General features: G+C 46.5%; 1 protein-coding gene across 23 annotated transcripts in view; it reads right to left on the reverse strand.

Moving 5' to 3' along the window:
- The window catches only part of cadpsa (Ca2+-dependent activator protein for secretion a), a 736,161-nt gene that overhangs the window by 325,930 nt on the left and 388,395 nt on the right, over positions 1-21,836 (reverse strand). For all 23 annotated transcript variants that reach the window (XM_038810550.1, XM_038810549.1, XM_038810561.1 and 20 more), the window contains exon 7: positions 9,028-9,139. In XM_038810550.1, the coding sequence (XP_038666478.1) occupies positions 9,028-9,139 (112 nt within the window). The remainder of the gene's footprint in view (positions 1-9,027; positions 9,140-21,836) is intronic.

Below are 21,836 nucleotides of genomic sequence, written 5' to 3' on the forward strand. Positions count from 1 at the left end.
AACGGACAGATGGACACATAGTAATGGGCAGTCTGTCCGCCTGTTACTGCTATGTAGGTCTGCCTGTCACCGCTGTGTCCATCTGTCCATTATTACTGTGTCTATCTGCCCGTTATTGCTGTTTCCTTCTGTCCGTTACTGGCGTGTCCGTCTGCCCATCACTGCTGTGTCCGCCTGTCTGTTACTGCTGTGTCCGCCTGTCCGTTACTGCTGTGTCCGCCTGTCCATTACTGGTGTTTTGGTCTGTCCATTACTGGTGTGTTCATCTGCCGTTGCTGCTATGTGCTTCTGCCCATTACTGCTCAGTCCGTCTGTTCATTACTGTAGTGACCATCTGTCCATTAGGTGTGTTCGTCTGTCCATTACTGCTGTTTCATCTGTCTGTTAGTGCTGTGCCCGTCTGTCCGTTACTCGTATGTTCGTCTGTCCATTACTGCTGTGTCCGTCTGTCCGTTACTGGTATGTTCGTCTGTCCATTTCTGATGTTTTGGTCCGTCCATTACTCGTGTGTCTATCTGCCCATTGCTGCTATGTACATCTGTCAGTTACTGCTGTGACCATCTGTCCATTACTGGTTTGTGCGTCTGCCCATTACTGCTGTGTCCATCTGCCTGTTACTGCTTAGTCCATCTGCCCGTTACTGCTGTGTACATCTGCCCGTTACTGCAGTGTCCGTCTGTCCATTTCTGGTGTTTACGTCTGTCCATTACTGTTGTGTCTGTCTGCCCGTTACTGCTTAGTCCATCTGCCCGTTACTGCTGTGTCCATCTGCCTGTTACTGCTGTGTCCGTCTGTCCATTTCTGCTGTGTCTGTCTGCCCGTTACTGCTATGTACATCTGCCCATTACTGCTTAGTCCGCCTGTCCGTTACTGCTGTGTCCATTTGCCTGTTACTGGTGTGTCCATCTGCCCATTACTGCTGTGTCCGTCTGTCCGTTACTGGTGTATCCGCCTGTCCGTTATTGGTGTGTCCATCTGTCTGTTACTGCTGTGTCCGTCTGCCTGTTACTGCTGTGTCCGTCTGTCCGTTACTGGTGTGTCCGCCTGTCCGTTACTGCTGTGTCTGTCTGCCTGTTACTGCTGTGTCCGTCTGCCTGTTACTGCTGTGATGGTCTGTCCATTACTGCTATGTCCGTCTGCCTAGTACCACTGTGCCTGTCAGCCTGTTACTCCTGCGTCGGCTGACCCCTTACTGCTGTTTCAGGCTGCATGTTATTTTGTGCATATGTGTGTCTGTTCTGTTTCTGTTGCTCTGGTGGTTGTTACTGGTGTATCAAGGGCCAAAGTTCCTGGGGTGAGATTGAATGAAACCAGAATCATGATGGGCCAGGAGTTAAAAGCAACATCTGAACCAAGCTTCCCCATTGAAGTCCATTTCAAATCCTAATCAGGAGGGGAAGAAGAGGGATGGAATGGAGGAGTGGAGTGGAGGAGTAAAGAGGGATGGAGTGGAGGAGTGGTGATCATGACATTTGAGGCTGTCTATTGGGTTGTTCCTTGGTCTGTATTGAAAATTCTGTCCATTAGGCATTCCTTCGGCCCAGTATGCTGAGATAAGTTGTGGTTCTGTACCGGCCCTTCCAAGACCAAGAAATGTTTCTCAGGAGCAGGAAATCAATCATCTTAAAGACAAGACCCTGGTTTCACAACTGTTTCTATCAACTTATTTTCTGCCATCTGCTTTCTAATTATATATCCTCATGGCTGACCTTGCTAATTGACATTTTATACATTTACAAAAGCGAGTTACATCAGTACATGGACACCACTGTACAGAAGAAGTCATTATTCCAATTCAGCTATTTGCCCCGAAACTCATCCAACTCTTTGTGACCTTTAGATTTGGCTTTTCCAGCACATCCTTGGGTAAACTCCCAAGTTGCACCCTCCATATATTTGGCATCATCCAAAATTCTGCTGCCCCTTTCCCAATTTGTACCATGTTCGGTTCATCCATCAACCTTGTGCCCACTGAGTTATATTAACTCCTGGCTAAGCAAAGCTATGATTGTAAAATTCTCACTTTAGCTTTTAAATCTCTCCCTGGCATGGCTTAGTTGTACTCTCAGGACCCAGAATGTTCCAAGATATCTGCTCTCTTTCAATTCTGCCTCCTGGGACATGCCAATTTTAATCGCTTATTGATGGCCATGTCTTCAGCTGCCAAGGCCCAAAGCTCTGTGATTCCATCACAAAACCTCCTCGCCTCTGTACATCTCTTTCCTTCTTTAACATATTCCTTAATGCTTACTTCTTTGACAAAGTCTTTGGTCACCTGCCCTAATATCTCCTCATGTCTCTCAGTGTCATATTACACCATAACTTCCGATTGAGTGGCAATTGAGGCGGATTCCCATTCCACTCCAATGTTCTGACCTGACATTCTAGCTGATCCTACGTCACTTGACTTCAGACTCAGGCCAGGCGAGACCTGGGCAGAGCAACATGTCCCCGGGGCCTACTATCGAGGGCTGCAGTGTCAGAGGTAAGTAAGCCATGACCATGTTTAAATGGCACTGGCTGCTGTAAACCAGGTAAGTTTCAAGGTCTGACAACAAGGTAAGTGCATAGATAAGTGGGTAGGATTTGGAGCGTGTCGGGTCGTAAGGGGTGGGGGCATGGGGTTGGATCTTGGTGGGTGGAGGGATCCTATTGGGGGCCTTTAATGAGAGGGGGTTGGGTCGGGTCAGGCCTTTGGCAGGTGGAGGGAGGTCATGCAATGTTAAGTGGGCTCTGGGGGTGGAGGAGTTCAGGTTGGGCTAGGCCAGGCCTTGGGCTGGGAGTCCAGTTAGGCTGGGCCTTGGGGGAGCATGGGGAGGTCGATGAAGGTCGGGTGCATTCCAGTGGGGGGGGGGGGGGGGGTTGTATCTCGGGATTGGGGTTTTCCCCTGGGACTTATGTGTGGGTCTGTACAATCCGAAATTGGCGATTTAAGTCTCAATTTTAGGATGGTTCCCAGTGCAAGGGAACTACCCAGAGGAAGTTTGCACTTTGCAGGCAATTGCAGTGCAATCCTCACTTGGGAACCTCCGGGGTGTGGTGGGGAATTGTTATTTTCCCCAGTGCAACTTTGGGATACCTCCCACTTATTACACCCTGTAGCTCTGAGGTTATGGCCCATCATGTTTTATAGAACTTCTATGTAGTTCTTTGAGATGCTTTATTACTTAAAGGCATTTTATAAATATAAATCTAAGTGGTTACCTGTCTTTGATGTGGTGGTATGAATACAAATTATTCTTTACTGAAGGAAAAAGTATTTGAAGGAAATTTTGTTTATTTGAGGGATTAAGTATCTGAAGGGAATTACTTGCATTGCAAGGGCTTTTAACAATGAGAATTTTTTTTATATCATGAAGTAATAAAAGGTACTTATAACTTGATTTTATTTCATTGCAGCATGGTTGTGCATGATAGATACTGGGTGAGTTGGCATTAAGGGCATAAGGGCTAGTAGTGGTGGTATATGTTGGTATGAATTGGTATGAAGTTGATATGGGGCTATAAAGGGCTATAGGGATGAGTGAGGGTGTCACGATTTGTCATGGGTTGGGCTTAAGTCGGCAAGCAAGGTGTGGGGGGCCATGGGGGTGGATCGGGGCTTATGAGGTGGAGTGGAAGGTATGATGGGCCATGGGGTTGGGTAAAGGGGCAAAGGCTGACATGAGTTGGCATGGATAGGGCATAGAGAGTGTTCGCTACACCCAGAGAAACTCGCACTGAAAATCTGACGCTGATTCTTAGACTAGTTTCTATTATATTGCATATTTATCTTGCCAGTGAGTCCTGGGACCTGACATTACATTATGAGATAACAGTTGCAAATATTTAATGCGTTACATGAAATATTTATTTCTGCTCGACTTTGCCTATTATTATTGTTAGTTATTGGGATTTCTCTTACATTACAACAGTGACTATACCTCAGTACATCATTCGCCATAAAGCACTTTGGGGTTACTAACGTTACGAAAAGTGTTCTTCAAACTCAACATTTGTCCATACTAGAACTGTGGCTTAAACTGTTCCCACTCACACCAAATGCTATTTCTCCATCCTACCTGTGCTCACTGACCTACCTGGCTCCTAACTACACAATAGCTGGATTTTAACATTCTCATGTTCTTTTTGAAACCTCCGTGGTCTAGCACCTCCCTATATTTTTAATTGTTTCCAACCCTACAGTGCTAAGAATATCTGTGCTCCTTAAGGTATTCACACTTGAGCATTCCCAGCTTTTATCACTGCACCATTGATGTCTATATCTTCAGCTGGACCCTAAGCTCTGTATTTCCCTCCCTAAACATCTCTGCCTAACACTTAATTTCTTCCTTAAGACACTCCTTAAAAGCTGTCTCTATGGCCATGCTGTTGTTCATTGGCCCCAATATCTCAAATGGCTTGGTATCATATTTTGTTTTATAATGCATTTGTGAAATGCTTTGGGGTATGTTATTTTGTTAAAGGCACTATATAAATACAAGTTGTTGATCCTGCTGCCTCTATCTATGGCTTATGTCTGAGCTATCGAGCGGTACGGTGGCGCAGTGGTTAGCACTGCTGCCTCATGGCACCGAGGATCCGGATTCGATTGCGACCCTGGGTCACTGTCTGTGTGCAGTTTGCACATTCTCCCCATGCCTGTGTGGGTCTCAGCCCAAAGATGTGCAGGGTGGGTGGATTGGCCACACTAAATTGCCCCTTAATTGGAATTTTAAAAAAAATGTCTCTGCTACAATTGTAATTTTGTCAATGTCTACGAATGGCATATGTCTGTTATTGGCTTCTGTGTTCAACTGTCCTGATGTCTGTTATATGTATCCTTGCATTTTGTAGACTTATCCCTTACATCTGCATTGATGAATCTCTCAATTTGTTATTGTTATCTGTATTATAGATGTATTGGGATCTCTGCGTGTTGCTGCCGTCTCTGCCTCTGTGTTATTGGCTCTGTCTGTGACTACTGACTACAACTGCATCTCGGTGGCCTTCCCAATGGTTATGCCTGTGACTGATGGCTCTATACGTTACTGGGTGGCTTCCCAATGACTGGATGGTCGAGTCTGTATCCTTTGTATTCTGCTTGAGGGTAATTAGTTACTGTTTTTGAAACAGCAAGACATCTGCAATGCAGACAACTCATCAGTGATTAAATAATCACCGTAATACTACTCCATCCTGATTGCAAATCTTTATTATGTATGCGAGACTGGTTTTTTTAATTGGCATTTTAAATGTGCACCGCAGAAAAGTACATCGCCTTCTGATTATTCCTCACCATTGGACAAAACAGTCAATTCTCCTGAAATGGCACCTGTGCTGTGCATTTATGGACAAATTAACCCAGTTTTTGGTTAGATGCAGGTCACTGGTTCGACCTCGGCTAGGGTATTGTGACCATTTCTGGGCAGCGCACTTTAGGAAGGCCTTGGAGAGGGTGCAGAATGGCTTTGTAAAAATTATACCACGGATAAAAATTTCAGGAGAGACGAGAAAGACGTAATTGTTTTCCACAGAGCACAGAAGGTTTAATCGAGGTGCTGTACATTATTAGGGCTTTTGATGAGAGCAGACAGAGAGAATCTGTTTTTACTGGCAGAAGATCCAGAACCAGAGGACACATTTAAAATAATTGGAAAAAAAAAACTCGGCGGAAGAGAAAGAGAATTTCTTTTTTTTTTAAACTTAGTGAGCCATTATGACCTGAAATTCACTTCCTGAAAGGGTGGTGGAAGTAGATTCAATGAGCAATTTTTAAAAGGGAATTGGATCGTAAGCTACAAAAGAAAAGAAAGATTGCAAAGCTATCGGAAAAGAGCAGGGGAGGCAGACAAATTGGATAGCTCTGTCAGAATGCTAGCAAAGACACAACAGGCTGAATGGTCTCCTTCTGTGCTTTATGATTCAATGAAATGCTGATGAATATATTGTCCATTCCCAGCATCTACATTATTTGACGTAAATGACTGAGTCAGTGCATTGATAGCCACAACATAGCTGATAATCGAAAGATTTTTACTGTTCACCAATGTCATTGCTTGTAGATATGATATTCTCTACTTCTTCCCAAATTATCTCTCTTTTTCTGTTCGTCTTCTACTTTTTCTGTCTTTCTGAACTGTTATCTTCTCTTTCATTTCAATGCAAACTTTCTTTCATTCTTGTCTGTAATATGCATCATCTTCAGGGTATATTGGAAATCATCATCACAGACGGTTGTACTCTAAATATTTAGAATATCACTTCTTTCCCTTTTAGTAACGTTACAAAATTCTAACCCATATATTAAGTTATTACTACTTGCCAACTGGGATGAACAGAATGTAGTAAACTGAAGAACCACTTTTACCCTCCCCCAATAACTGCCAAAAAGGGGTCTGTAGGACAGGGAGGGGATTCATAATCGGGGCATTGAGCAAACGTTTCTGTTTCCGGTGCACTCACAGTCCACAGCAATCGAACAGATGGGATTTGGACAACATCGGAAGCTTTTGGTGTTTCCAGTCAAGGCCCTCATACGTATGGAAACGTCAGGGCCCTTTAACATAATAAATAGGGGGCTGGATTCTCCGCAGCCCCGCGGCGAATGCGATTTTGGGGCGGGGCTGCAGAGAATCCAATTTAACGTCAAATTCGGGTCCGGTGTCAGTCCGGCGATTCTCTGGGACCCGAGAATCGACGTGATCGCGGAGAATGCCCAGCGCGGCTGGGGCCCATTGACAGAGGTCAGCCCCAGCGATCCTCCGCTCCTGACCAGCTGAGTTCCCAATGGTGTGGAAGTAACCTGCTATTGCCAGTCGGGATGCTTGTGTGGCGGCTGTGGATTCAGTCTGCGGCCCCCCTGGTGGGGGGCCTGTATCTGCAGCTAAAGCTGCATGAATTACTCTGGGTCCCTGCTACCCCCTGCAGGGCATTGAATTAGCTGATCTTTTTTGCAGGAATCGCCAGAGTAAAACTCCAGCGTTTTTACGCCACCGTGGGTCATAGTCCCATTTTGGGAGAATCCAGTCCAGGGTCTCTACGTGATTTTAGCGCACAATTGCATGTTGAGCAGGCGGTGCCATCCTCATGATTGAAAACTAAGCTAAGCAGTGCATGTCCAGAGACCGGCTAAGAATTTAATTTTATGAAAGATATTGGGCGAGATTCTCCGTCTATTCACGGCAGTGGAATTCTGTGATACTAAATCGCCCCCCCCGTTCACCGTCCGACATTCACACATTCATCACTAGAATCCCCAACCCCTAACATTCGCGAATCATCTGGCATCTGTGCTAGGGGACAGTGCCAAGGCACTGCCTGGGCATATCCCTCTACCCCCCTGGAGCTACAACAACTTCTGTACATCTGGAGGGAAACCCTCGATTGCCTCACGCCTGGCCAAATGTATTTATTTTAAAAAAATATTTTTTATTCTCCTCCTTTTTCACATTTTCTGCCAAATTTACACCCACCAACAACAAACAATAATCAGTCACAAATATGTCAATCCCCATGCCAATAACAATGATCCCATCCTCCCACCAAACCCCAAACATTAGTCCACATGTTCACATAAACGAATGACCAAAAGGAATCAGGAATCACCCATAGTCATCATCAACACACACTGCCCCCCTTCCCCCAACCCTCCCACCCACTTCCCCAACTAATGTTTGATTTTGTTCAGTTCTTGAAAGTGCATGATGAATAATGCCCATGAATTGTAGAACGCCTCCATCCTTCCCCTCAGTTCAAACTTAACCTTCTCAAGAGTCAAGAATTCCAACAAGTCCCCCTGCCACGCCAGGGCACATGGTGGAGAGGTTGCTCTCCATCCGATCAGGATCCACCTTCGGGCGATCAACGACGCAAAGGCTACAACACCTACCTCCGCACTCGTTTCCAACCCTGGCTGGTCCGACACCCCAAATATGGCCACCCAGGGGCTCGGGTCCAGTTTCACGTGCACCACTTTAGAAATTACCCGAAAAACCTCCTTCCAGTAATCCTCTAGCTTTGGACAGGACCAAAACATATGAACGTGATTAGCCCCCCCCCCCCCCCCCCCCCCCCCCCCCCCTCTCCCCTCCCCGCAACCTTCACACACATCTTCTACTCCTTCAAAGAATCGGCTCATCCTCACTCTCGTGAGGTGTGCTCTGTATACCACCTTCAGCTGTATCAGCCCCAACCTCGCGCACGAGGTGGAGGCATTCACTCTCCGGGGCACCTCACACCAGAACCCCTCCTCCATATCCTCTCCCAACTCTTCCACCTGGCCAAATTTATTGTAAATTATGCAGTGTGACACCATAGCAGCGCTGGTTGAATATTCTGTGAGGTTCCCGCAGAGCACTCCACTGGAAAGGGGGTCGAAAATTCCAAAACACAATCACACCAGAGAGAATTTTGATTCTCTCGGGATTTTGAGCCCATGCGAGGTTCTCACAGGCAGGCTCAAAATCACCCCCAGTGTGTGAAAAATAAGTCAACATTGATTGTATGCATTATTTACCAATGTCCTTGAACATCACAGAAAGGAAATTCTTAACTGATTTTAACTCAAGCAAGTAGTTCCACCGATAGGGGTCGAGGTAGGTGGAAAGATGTTCTCATATCGGCACCATGAACGTCAGGATATTTTATAGACTTTCCAGTCAAAGTGGTCTGGTTCATAAAATAATGAGTTAAAGGCTCTTAAAAACAGTAAAATATTCTGCGTGGGAGGGGGTGTGGGTGAAGAGACAAGCATTAAAGTGGCAGCTTTACTGACTAGCAGCTGCAGTATTACACTGATCTCCGACAGAAGATCAGTCCCTTGTACAAGATGCATTCATTGCTTCTCTATTAAGATGTTTTTAATAGCTTTAGGAAGTAAAGGCAGTTCCTACACATTTGTTATTTTCTGAGAGAGATTTGGAGAGATGTATCAGAGTGTGCAATTGCTACTGCAAAGTACCTCTTTGGCTGTAGACTCTAAATGCAATCAGTACGGACTTGGCACTGTCTCACTGGCATAAATCATTAATTGCAAGAAGCACTTACCCGCCCAAGCTCTTTGTCTTCCAGAGCCAACACGCCAGTACTCTCTGTGAAGAGTTTCACCTTTACTGCAGGAAGTGGGTGTGTGCTGGTAAAGTCACCTTGGGTACCCCAGCTGCAGAAGAGAAACCGTTTTAGAAATAGTAAATCCAGTGTCTTTGAAATACCAGAACTAAAGATCAAGTGACTAATCGGCCTTTGACATCATGAACTTCAATCCACAGTGCAAAATCAAAAGTTGGGCTTTGAAATAACTTAAATTGCTGGGCTCAACCACAGTCACCATTTATTTTCATTAAAAAGCATCCTCACAGAAAATGCTAATTGCAAAATGTTTGCACTGTTCAGAATTGAAAGCTAAGGTTTACTGCACAGCTGGAGAATTAAATAAGAGTTAAATCAGGAAAGGTCACATGGACTAACGTGAAAAGAGAAAAGCTCTAAGCACAGCTGGGAACTGTCACAACATTTAAACCTGAAACAGGTCCGCACAGAGTCACAGCGACGGAGGGAGGTGAAATGTACAGCCCCCTTAAAGCATGCTGGCTTCATTCTGACAGAATTAATTACTATAATGTAGTCACCATGCTTGCTGGGTAGGATACATGAGAAAGCTTGAGAAGGGTCAGTGATAAGGCCAGGGTGGGCAAGGGGAGGTGATGGAGAGAAGATGCGATGTCAATCTATGTAAACATTTTTATCGATAATTCTATCAAGAATATTGCATGCACATTTTGATTTCTGACGTATTTGTTTTCCGGCCGTTATTTTAATTCAACTGTTATTAAATCCCAGTTACACTGTAATTATTTGTGAAATGCAAGTTCATTATATACAGAGGCATATATGGGTCCACCCAATAGACTTTCAATGAAACAGACAATGGTGCAATGAAGGACCCTGGCCAATGAGGGGGGGCACCCATACAGAGCCTGGTGGCCCTGAATTTGCTGATAGGTTCAAGAGCCTACCTGCAGGCAACACAGAATAACATCGGCTCTGATTAATGGCCACCCCCTTAGAGTGGGAAAAACATTTGCCAGACGTTGAGAGGTGGTGGAGACTTAAGACAGTTCAGACACGGATCTCTTGAATTGGTGTGAAGTTTCTGAACTTTCAGTGAGTAAAGGTACAAGGCTGCAGCCAGGTTTCTGGCATTCAGCTCGGTGGTCAGCCTGAGGCAAAAGTTAGGTCACCGATCTAACATTCGGAGTGTGAGAGCCTGCAACACCTATAGCGAGGCAAGGAGGAGGCACTGGTCAACGGCCATCTAGGGGAGCGGCGGGAGGACTCTCGATCTCCAGACCAGGGCTGAGGAGGGTGGGCGGGCAGGCAATCAACCAAACAAAGAACAGAGGCTAGGCCAGATAGCCAGTAGCAGCAGCCAGCCTGAAGCACGCATGGTCATTGAAGGTTGAGGCTTGAGGTCTGGCCACCTGAGCGAGAGCGGAGGGGTGAGCAGAGCAGCAGTTTGGAGGTGCGAAGAAGGCCAGGCAAGCACCGGTATAGTGGTTTTCAGGTATCAGCGGTCAGCAGGAATGGGGCAACTCGACCAGAGTCAGAGGGCAGCCGGGCAGGGCTGAGAGAGAGAGAGGGCTGGACAGCAACCAACATCTTGTTTCTTCCTGTTTTAGCATGTTGAATTCACTGCCATTTCTTGAATTGATGCCGGTGTCTTTTATGATATCCTTGACCATCGGCATCACAGCTTTCCCCAAAATTATTTCTAGCAGCCAGTTACTCTTGTAGGAATTTGGCAGTGAACTCCGGCTCATACTCACACCAATTATTTTCATAATTTCTGAAGACTATCCCCCTCCCAACTCTTCCATAAGCTTGGTTTAATTTGTCTGGTTTTGAGCAGCTTAAACAATGGGCTACTTTTGCTGAAGGAGGCTTCACTCAACGGAAGATTTTGAAGACTTATTTGTGAATCACTGAAATCAAGACCGATCACCCCAGTCAATATGAAGTGAAACTATGAACCTAGAAGTCAAAAATGCAGAAAGTTGAAGACGAGGAAAAAGGACGAAGCTAGGCAAAAAAACAGTTTGGCACTTTACTATAAAAGGTTTGAAGTATGTGGCGCATTGGGTTAGCACTGCGGCCTCACGGCGCTGAGGTCCCAGGTTCGATCCCGGCTCTGGGTCACTGTCCATGTGGAGTTTGCACGTTCTCCCCGTGTTTGCGTGGGTTTCGCTCCCACAACCCAAACATGTGCAGAGTAGGTGGATTGGCCACACTAAATTGCCCCTTAATTGGAAAAATGATTGGGTACACTAATTTTTTTTAAAAAAGTTTGAAGTATTGAGCAGTTCACAAACAGCACATTCATCCCCAACTGCAACATCCACTGAATGTTTTGGTGACTTGTCTGATGACTGAACTGCCGATTTCCGGAGACAACACATTGTCTGAAAAATGTGAACAAGAAGGACAAGCGAACTCTAAAATGGGAAGAAAACTACAAGATACTGTTCAAACTCATTGGGCGGAATTCTCCGTAACGGCCGACGCCGTCGTGAAACCCGGAGTGTTTCACGCTGGCGTCGGAGGCCGCTCCTCGCCCCCTATTCTCCCCCCCTCCCCCTCCCCCGGGGGGGCTAGGAGCGGCGTTTCATCAAACTCGACCGCCGGGCCTTGACGCTAGCGTCAAGGCGGCGCGCCGAGAATAACGCGGCCGGCGGCGCCTAATGACGTCAGCCGTGCACGCGCAGGTTGGCCGGCTCTAACCCGCGCCTGCGCGGTTACCGTCTTCCCCTCCGCTGCCCCGAAAGACGTGGCGGCTTGATCTTGCGGGGCGGCGGAGGGGAAAGAGTGCGTCTCCTGGAGACGCCGGCCCGACGATCGGTGGGCACCGATCGCGGGCCAGTCCCCTCCCGAGCATGGCCGTGGTGCTCATTCCCCTCTCCGCCCCCCACAGGCCCCAAACTCACCTTTCGCGCGCTGTTCACGCCGGCAGCGACCAGGTGTGGTTGCCGCCGGCATGAACAGGTCGGGAACGGCAGGCCGCTCGGCCCATCCGTGAAAAACGGCGACCTGCGATTCTCTGAGCGTTTTGCGACACGCCATTTTGGAGGGGGGGTAGGAGAATCGCGGAGGGTGCCAGAGCGGCCCTCCCGCGATTCTCCCACCTGGCCTGGGGAGCGGAGAATCGTGCCCATTGTTCTGCTTCTGACGGGAGGAAAGAAACCTACCCTGAAGACATTGCCTTAAGGACAAAATCTGTTCCACTGGGTACGATTGAATATTTTCTGATAAATAGACCAGAGAACATAGGTAACATGGGAAATTTGAGAAAAAAGTTTGAAGTTCAAGGCTGAAAGCAGCTGAGAAGTCTTCACAAGTCCCATTTTCTGACAGTGAAGAGAAATGGCATGACAGAAAGAAGAAATTGGCTGATTATTTTTTGGAAACCTCTAATGCAGTCTATTGTTATGTTTGCAAATAATTCCCTTACCCTAGTAAAAGGAAACAATCATTTGTCAACCAGGTACTCTAACTGGATAAATGTTGGAAGAGATATTGCTCATCATGGAACTTCCAAAAGTCATATTAAAACTATGTGTGCATTTATTCAAATATGTAAATCACCTGGAAGAATTGATTCTGCGTAATCGACTCAGTTCGAAAAGGAGTGTTCTTATTGGAGGAATGTGCTGAGACGTGTTTTTGCCACAGTCAAACTGCTTTCTTCTTTGGGACTAATAATAATAATAATAATCTTTATTACTGTCACAAGTAGGCTTACATTAACGCTGAAAAGTAGTTACTGTGAAAATCCCCTAGTCGCCACACTTCGGGGCAGCACGGTAGCACAAGTGTATAGCACTGTGGCTTCACAGCGCCAGGGTCCCAGGTTCGATTCCCCGCTGGGTCACTGTCTGTGCGGAGTCTTCACGTTCTCCCCGTGTCTGTGTGGGTTTCCTCCAGATGCTCCGGTTTCCCCCCACAGTCCAAAGACGTGCAGGTTAGGTGGACTGACCAACCGCCCCCGACCGGCGTGGCGTGAATCCCGCCACCGCCCGAATAACGGTGCCGGAGAACACAGCAGCCGGCGCAGGGGCGAGATTCGCCCCCCGCCCCTTCCCGGGGATTCTCCGACCCCGCCAGTGGGGGGGGGTCGGAGAATCCCGCCCTGTATCTCTCCGCTCTCCAAGTATCGAATCCATGGTTTCTAAGATCCTGTGGGATATCTGGACAGCCCTGGATTGGACAAAGAGTGGCTGTCTGTTTAGATCTCTCTTCTAATTGACGGACCATCCTCCGTGCTTTAAGAGTATTAATAGTAATAGGACTATTGCACCCAGCAGAACATGACTTAATGTTCACCACACTCTAATATTATACCTTGTGGTCTGACCAAAAGTTCATAAACTAACAAGGCCTGCAAAGGGAAAGCTGACTGGACTGCTTAAATATCGAGCCAAATGGAGGTTGGGTCTGCCTCACCCAGTCCCTTACAAACCCAAGATGAGAGGCTAGTTGGTACAGTCTAATATTTAGAACCCCATTTGAACCTGGGAATTGTATTGTACCTAGCCTCACAGTCAAATCCTTGAATCTTTATCAAGATGTGTTTCAATCTTGGTGATGCACCGGCCAATGATTTTCACCAAATTACCTCCAGCAGCTTGCGATCAGTTTCTACCACGAATCTTTTGCCGAAGAGATAGGAAATAAATCACATGATTCCAAATAGTAAAGCTCAATGTTGCAATACTTAGATTGTGTTGCAGACACAGATTTTGAAGCCAAAGGCAATCTGTTTGCCTTTTTGTCATATATATCCTCTCCGATCTTTCTGTGAGGCATCTATTTCCAGGGTAGTTGTCTCTCGAGGATTGCAAAATTACAATGTCGATGCTTCTGATAATGACTGTTTCAGTGCTTCGAAGGAGGTATTGATGTTCTTTGTGCCACAAGAAAAGCACATCTTTTCATAACAATTCCCTCAGTGAGGAAAGTTTTTGAGCAAAATTGGAAATGGATGGAGACAAGGAATTAAAGTGACCCAGACATCTTCAAGGATTGTCCTTATCTTTAAGGTTTGGCATAATTTTAATATCATGTATTTTATTTGAATTAGGACATACATCAGCAGGAATGAATAGAACTGAAGAAATTCATCTGCAGCATTTTGGTGTTTAATTTCAGGCTAATGAATACCAATCCTTCATTACATGTCGCCTGCATCAATAACTGCAGATTATAGTCATGTTCTTGCTTTGTTCTTCCCACAAGGATTACCAGCCAACGATGGTCTGCCGACCATTTATGCTAATCGAAGATCAACCTAACCTACACCCCTTCAATTTACTGCTGTCCATGTGCTTGTCTAAGAGTTGCTTAAATGTCCCCAATAAATCTGACTCCACCACCTCTGCTGGCAGTGCATTCCACACACCCACCACTCTCTATGTAAAGAACCAACCACTGACATCTCCCCTATACTTTCCTCCAATCACCTTAAAATGATGTCCCCTCATGAGAGCCATTTCCATGCCTCTCATCACCTTGCACACCTCTATCAAGTCACCTCTCTGCCTTCTTCATTCGAGTGAGAAAAGCCCGAGCTCCCTCAACCTTTCTTCATAAGACATATCCTCCAGTCCAGGCAGAATCCTAGTACATCTCCTCTGCACCCTCTCCAAAGCATCCACATCCTCCCTATAATGAGGCGACCAGAACTGGACACAATATTCCAAGTGTGGTCTAACTAGGGTTTTATAAAGCTGCAGCAAAACCTCGCGGTTCTTAAACTCAATCCCCCTGTTAATGAAAGTCAACACACCATACGCCTTCTTAACAACCCTATCAACCAGGGTGGCAACTTTGAGGGATCTATGTACGTGGACCCCAAGATCCCTCTGTTCCTCCACACTTCCAAGAATTGCTGCCTTTAACCCTGTATTCAGCATTCAAATTCGACCTTCCAAAATGAATCACTGAACATTTATCAAGGTTGAACTCCATCTGCCACTTCTCAGCCCAGCTCTGCATCCTGTCAATGTCCTGTTGTAACCTGCAACAACCCTTAACACTATCTACAACTTCTCCAACCTTTGTGTCATCGGCAAACTTACTAACCCACCCTTCCACTTCCTCATCCAAGTCATGTATAAAAACCACAAAGAGCAGAGGTCCCAGAACAGATCCTTGCGGGACACCACTGGTCACCGACCTCCAGGCAAAATACTTTCCATCCACTTCCATTTGCTGTCTTCTTTTGGCCAGCCAATTCTGTATCCAGACAGCCAAATTTCCCTAAATCCCATGCCCTCTAACTTTCTGAATGAGCCTACCATGAGGAACCTTATCAAATGCCTTACTGAAACCCATATACACCCCATCCACTGCCCAACCTTCATCAATGTGTCTCGTCACATCCTCAAAGAATTCAATGAGGCTTATGAGGCATGACCTGCTCCTTGGAAAGCCATGCTGACTATCTTTAATCAAACTATGTTTTTCTAAATAATCATAAATCCTATCTCTCAGGCTCCTTTCCAATATTTTGCTCACCACAGACGCAAGACTGACTGGTCTGTAATTCCCAGGGATTTCCCTATTCCCTTTCTTGAACAGGGGAACAACATTCGCCTCCCTCCAATCATCCGGTACTACTCCAGTGGAGAGTGAGGACGCAAAGATCATCGCCAACGGCGCAGCAATCTCCTCCCATATAGATGCATCCTGGTACAATGCATGACATGTGAACTTGAAAGAGATCGATTACAAAAGGTAGAAAGCTCTTGGAAAGTCTCCGCGAGATGTACTGAGCAGTAACCGTGCTTGGCATCGCTTTGAGCAGAAGTTTGCACCTGGAAATCTCATTTAACTCTGGTGCTGTGCGTATTTTGTAAGGATAATGTTTATCGCTCTGTACATTGTTTAAATATTTGGAATTTGGATAGTAGGTCATCCACATTTTAGTTTAAGCTGGGGAATTTAATGGACATTCTGATAAAACCTCTTTGACCTTCCTTCTTCTGCAGTGCCTGGGGTGAGTGTCACCCTGGCCGCTTTCGTGCAATTTTCTAAAGCTCCACCGTCGAGGACAAGTTGTGGTGGGAATGGACCATGGGGTAATGGTGTCTTTGCTTTTTAATCAATCTACTGTTCAGCAATTCCTGAGAGGCCATGCACTGCAATCTCACCACGATGGATCCGTCTGCTTATCAACTCTTTACTTGAGCACTAGCTCAGCGCTGTGTCTCCAAAGCTCTTCTTTGCAGTCACCACACTGCATTTTCAACACACTCCAATACAACAAATTGTTGTTGTCTGACCAAAAGATCAATGGTCTTTTCAGGCCATGTAGCATGATCTAAGGCTGTTCACCATGTTGCATTGCTTCATATCGCTGTCACCTGCCTTACCACTGATCACTATGTTGTGTTATTATGATAATTGAGTTTATTTACCATATAGGACACAGAACACCAATCACTCATAAGGGATTGGATAAACATGGTGTGGACTAATTTATTAAGACGAGGCACATGACAATAGTTATACAGTTATAAAGCTTGAAGGTATCAGATTGCGTGTGTGCTCTGCTGAGAGCAAAAAATAAACTAAGACTGGCTCACGTGAGACACTTCCCTTGCAGTGATGCCATGCTGATATTTCTTAAAGGCATATTCCAACAATTTCCTCCTCATGACCTTCGATAAATTACCTACATAACACGAAGAGAAAATGCTGGAAAATCTCAGCAAGTCTGGCAAGTAGGGAGAGAAAAGAGTTATCGTTTCTAGTCCGATGACTCTTTGTCAAAGCTTGTCACAGATGCTGCCAGACTTGCTGAGATTTTCCTGCATTTTCTCTTTCGTTTCAGATTCCAGCATCCGCAGTAATTTGCTTTTAACCTACATAACACCAGTGCCTCTGAAGGTTACCACCAGTACCAATACCCGGGATCATTTCACAAACATTTCACTTTCAATGAAAACCTGGGCCTCACTGAGCAGAGATTTCCGATTAACCTGCAGTTGAGTTAAAATATTTACCCTGCGTCAACATCCAATTTTATTGGATTGACAGAGTTCGGCCGTAAGAAATTTCTCCTCCAGGAGAGATTATTTGGGATTTTCTCGGTGAGACAGCCGACAGTCCCGGAACCAGCCCTGGGGTTTCAACTCCCTGGGTTTGCCCTTTGCATAATATTGCTGCATTTCCAGCTGAATACGATGTGAGTGCAGATTGGAAAATGGTCACATCAGGCACCTCGTTCACTGCCCCAGGTAAAAGTGATGCAAAGTCCAAGGGGGCGGGGTTCGGGCAAGGACCCCCCCCCCCCCCCCCCCCCCCACCCCAGAAAAGTTCAGTCTGAGGAGGAAGATGCAACAGATCAGGATAATTAGGGATGGGCAGCAAACATCCCCTGAGAGAAATCAGAAACACGGAGAGAGGTGGGAGTAATTTCTGTGCATATAGGAGCATCCCTTTGCAGTCGCTTAATGGGTGGCGAATGGGCAGCATTCTTATTCCCATGGTGCGGTAGGTGCAGTAGGTTTTTTTTTAAAGCTTGTCAGCAGTAAATGGAGCACTAGGTAAAGGGGCAGGACGAGGAAGAGAAGAGACGTGGTGCTTTGCGAAAAGCCAGAACGCTGACGGAAATCCATGGTTTATGTAAGGACAATGTTGAACACCAGAACATTTCAGCAATTCTGAGGAAATTGTCGGGACACTGGCATGTTTAATTAAAAACCAGGACGCTCTGAGCAGAACCGGAATATTTGGTCACTCAAAGTTATGTGGGATTCACGGCAGGTTTCGCGCAGGCAGGTGAGACTGCTGGCGTCTCTATGAAATACCATCCAATGTGTCAGCTTTAGAGTTTCTGAATAAAAGTAATTGTTTTCACTACTATTGGAGGTTGTTAATATAAACCAGTCAGATCGTTGCACCCCACATGCTTGCACCCCCCCGCGGGGAATGTTTTACGGAGGCGGTGATCCATTGGCCGGCAGTAGGATTTTCTGGTTCTGCCACTGTCAACTCTTCGTTGCCGGAGAACCTGCATGGGGGGGGGGGGGGGGGGGGGGGGTCTCCGTTGCCAGGACTGGAAGATCCCACCGACAGGAACTAAAATCACTAAAGGTAGCAACGTTGGAGGCAGCACGTGGCGCAGTGGTCGGTACTGGGACTACGGCGCTGAGGACCCGGATTCGAATCCCGGCCCTGGGTTACTGTCCATGTGGAGTTTGCACATTCTCCGTATGTCTGCGTGGATTTCACCCCCACAACCCAAAGATGTGCAGGTTAGGTGGATTGGCCATGCTAAATTGCCCCTTAATTGGGAAAAAAAATAATTGGGTACTCTAAATTTATTTTTAAAAATAATAAATAAAAGTAACAATGTTGTCAATAAAACTATCAAAAAAACCAAACCAAGCACTCGGGCTTATTTCTGAAGGGACAGAATTGAAAAGCAGAGAAGTAATGTTAAACTTGTATTGAATGTTAATGAGGCCACATTTGGAGGGCAGTTCTGTGGAGGGTGCAAAAACGATTGACAACGGTGTTATGGGCCAGGGTTTAGAGAACCCCAAAGTGTATCATGGAGTTCACCTGACCCACAACTTTTAATAGATTGTGGTATGGGGAGCACACGGCCCATTCTACAGGTGTGGTACAGCAGAAATGGAAAAGTATTTTTTTTTAAGCAAAACAATGTTTATTCTATGAATTCAAGTTAACCTTTTTAATACATCTTAGCAACCATTAATTCAAATACAACCCCCAAAAAATACAACACTAAGTAATCCTTCCTAACTTCCCAGGCAACATCCAGAAGACCTTTTATCAGAAGTACATTAGGTTTACATTCACTACTGAGAACATTTATAATTCTGAATTCACCAAATGATCAAGAGATAGTCTTTTCATGGCAGAGAGAATAGCTGCTTGGTCTGGCTTCAGCTCCAATACTGAAAACGGAACTAAAACACACCCTGCAGCAAACAGCCTAAAACAAAAGTAAAAAGCTAAGAGACAGCCCAGCTCCACCCACACTCTGACATCACTGATAAACACCCATTTGTTAAAGGTACATTTCTTAAACACCCATTTCTTAAAGGTACTCTCACATGTCAACGGTGAGAGCAGAACAGTGAGGTTATACCGATCAGGAAAAGATGATCAGGCTGGGCCTTGAAAAAAGTGACTTTATAGAGGTCTTTAAAATTAGAACGTTTTTAACAGAGAAGGGAGTCTGGATTTTCGCGGATGGGTCACGATCCTGATATCAACCTCAATTCCAGGTCAGGAGTCTGGAGTTGGCAATGGTGGGACATCATGTGCAACCTTCACAAAGCTGCCTCTGGGAGGTCCTGTCCAATTTAGGATGACAGGCAGACCAACAAAGTCTAATCCGAAGGCTTGCAGCAATATGACGCCAGCGGAAGTGGGCACTGCTGAGGCATGTAGGTGAGTGTGTGCGGGCTGAATGCCTGCAAAGAAGTTAGCAAATAAAGAGGCCCGAAGCCTAGAGGGCTATAAAGGTGGAGGGAAAGTTCCGAGGTGGACTTGTGAACTGATATTTTTCAGGCCCTGCGCCCTCATTATTGGGGCATGGGCTCTCTGGCCCTGATGGCTGCTGGGCCTCACTGCTGGGAGGCAGCCTCCAATGAGGTGGCGGCCTCCTGTACTCAAAGAGGGGACTGCACCAATGGTGGGGAAACTACTGGCGCTGTCACAAAATGGTCCCAAAGTGGGCCCTTAAATGCTCAAATTGATTGCCTGTCTCATTGGAGTGGGCAGCCAACCCTGATCCTGGCCACAGGGGCAAATTCCTGGAACTCCCTCCTTAACAGCGCTATGGGTGTACCTACACCTCAGTGAGTGCAGTGGTTCAAGAAGACAGAACATCACCATCTTCTGAAAGGACACTGGGGATGGGCAATAAATGCTGGCCTAGCCAGCAACACCCACAACCTGTAAATGAATAATAAGTGCCTCAAGGGCAGGAATATGGAGAGACCTGACCCGAAGAGGCTTCCTGTCTTTCACCTTGTCTTCACAGGGCCAAGAAAATTCAGTCGCGTGTGCTTCCATTTGTGGGAAAGAGCAAAACAAGTCGCCATCGATATAAGTTGTTCACTAAAAATAGAAGATTGTTGAACTCACTATCATATGGAACGGTATTTATGAGATAGTTACGGGGAAGTGAGAAAAGTATTTAAGGGGAAAATCAAGAGAGTTTGGCTGATAAATGTTAGATGAGGAAGGATTGGAGGAGGCATGAGTGGACGATGAACATCGGCATGGATGGTTGGTGTTGTATCTGTAAAAAAGGGTAGTCCTCACCGAGTTGAGTGAAATAACAATGGATACACGGCACTCGACGCTACCCAACCAAGCTTATACCAGAAGTGCTTAAGTTGCTCTTCCCCTTAACGGGAAAGTGCCTATTCCCCCAAGGATTCTGGGAATACGAGATCCCCAATGCCGTATCATATGGATACAGGTGATGACATCCATTCCCCAAAGACCGAAGGATCCTTCACTGGCTGCAGATGGGGAGGAGGAGGAGGAGGGGAAACAGAAGGAGAGGAGGGCGACAGACTCTCTTCGGCTCCATCATGTGTTCGAGGCACTGGGTCTGATGGCGCTGCCCCAGGGAACGATGGGGGCGCCGCAGTAGGATGTTAGCAGAAGGTTTTTGTGCAGTGGATTCCACCTCAGAGGCCGCTGAAGGCTGCGAGTCCATTTTGGACTCTGAAGAGGGCATGTCCTGTCGATGCATAGCAAGGCCTGCAGGAGGTGCCACAGTGGTCTGGTTGTTGGACTGCAGGACCAGATCCTCTTGGACATGGTGCACGTCAGGAACCGGACAAAAAGGGGGTCTTCACGACCGAAGGTGATCTAAATGGCGCCGTAATTGCTGGCTGCCGACATGAATCCAGATTGGACTAATCTGGTGAAGAACAGTCCCCGAAAGCAAGTGAGCACCAATGGCAATGTTTTGGATGGACACTATCCCCTGGAGAAAATTGTTAGGGTGGAGGACGTGGAGCAGGGCAACATTCCTGCTCTTCTTGGGTCTGGTGGACCTTTTCCCCAACATCCAGGGACAAACTCAGGCGGCTACGGAGCCGCACCGCCTATGAGCAACTCTGCTGGAGTTAATCCCATTACTGCGTGTGGCGTGGTTTGATAGGCAAACCACTGTCTGCTTGCAGAATCCTGCTTGAATGCCTGGACGACCGGCTCAGTCAAGCCATTAAACGTTGAGTGGTAAAGCCTTAATGAACGCCACGAAGCCCCGTTGTCTGTAAAGAGGACATTGAGAATGCCATTCATGGAAATAGAGCTTCAGTTTATAGTCGGTAGCGCGAGAGGTGATCATTGTCATCCGGTGGATCTCCAACCATTTTGAATGTGCGTCCACCAACAGGAGAAACATGGAACCCATGAATGGACCAGTGAAGTCAGCATGAACCCGGACCCAGGGGTGGCCCGGCCAGTCCAGGGATGAAGAGGCGCAGCGGCAGGGAGCTCCTGGTGTTCCCTCAGGATTCTGGGAATATGAGATCCCCGATGCTATACGTATCATATGGATACAGGTTATGGCAGTTAGGTTGAATGGCCTATTTCTGGGCTGTACATGAACATGGAACATACAGTGCAGAAGGAGGCCATTCGGCCCATCGAGTCTGCACCGACCCACTTAAGCCCTCACTTCCACCCTATGCACAAAACCCAATAATCCCTCCTAATGTTTTTGGCCACTAAGGGCAATTTATCACAGCCAATCCACCTAACCTGCACACCTTTGTACTGTGGGAGGAAACCGGAGCAAC

Source organism: Scyliorhinus canicula, chromosome 11 (genome assembly GCF_902713615.1).
Source record: "Scyliorhinus canicula chromosome 11, sScyCan1.1, whole genome shotgun sequence".
Classification (NCBI taxonomy): domain Eukaryota; kingdom Metazoa; phylum Chordata; class Chondrichthyes; order Carcharhiniformes; family Scyliorhinidae; genus Scyliorhinus; species Scyliorhinus canicula.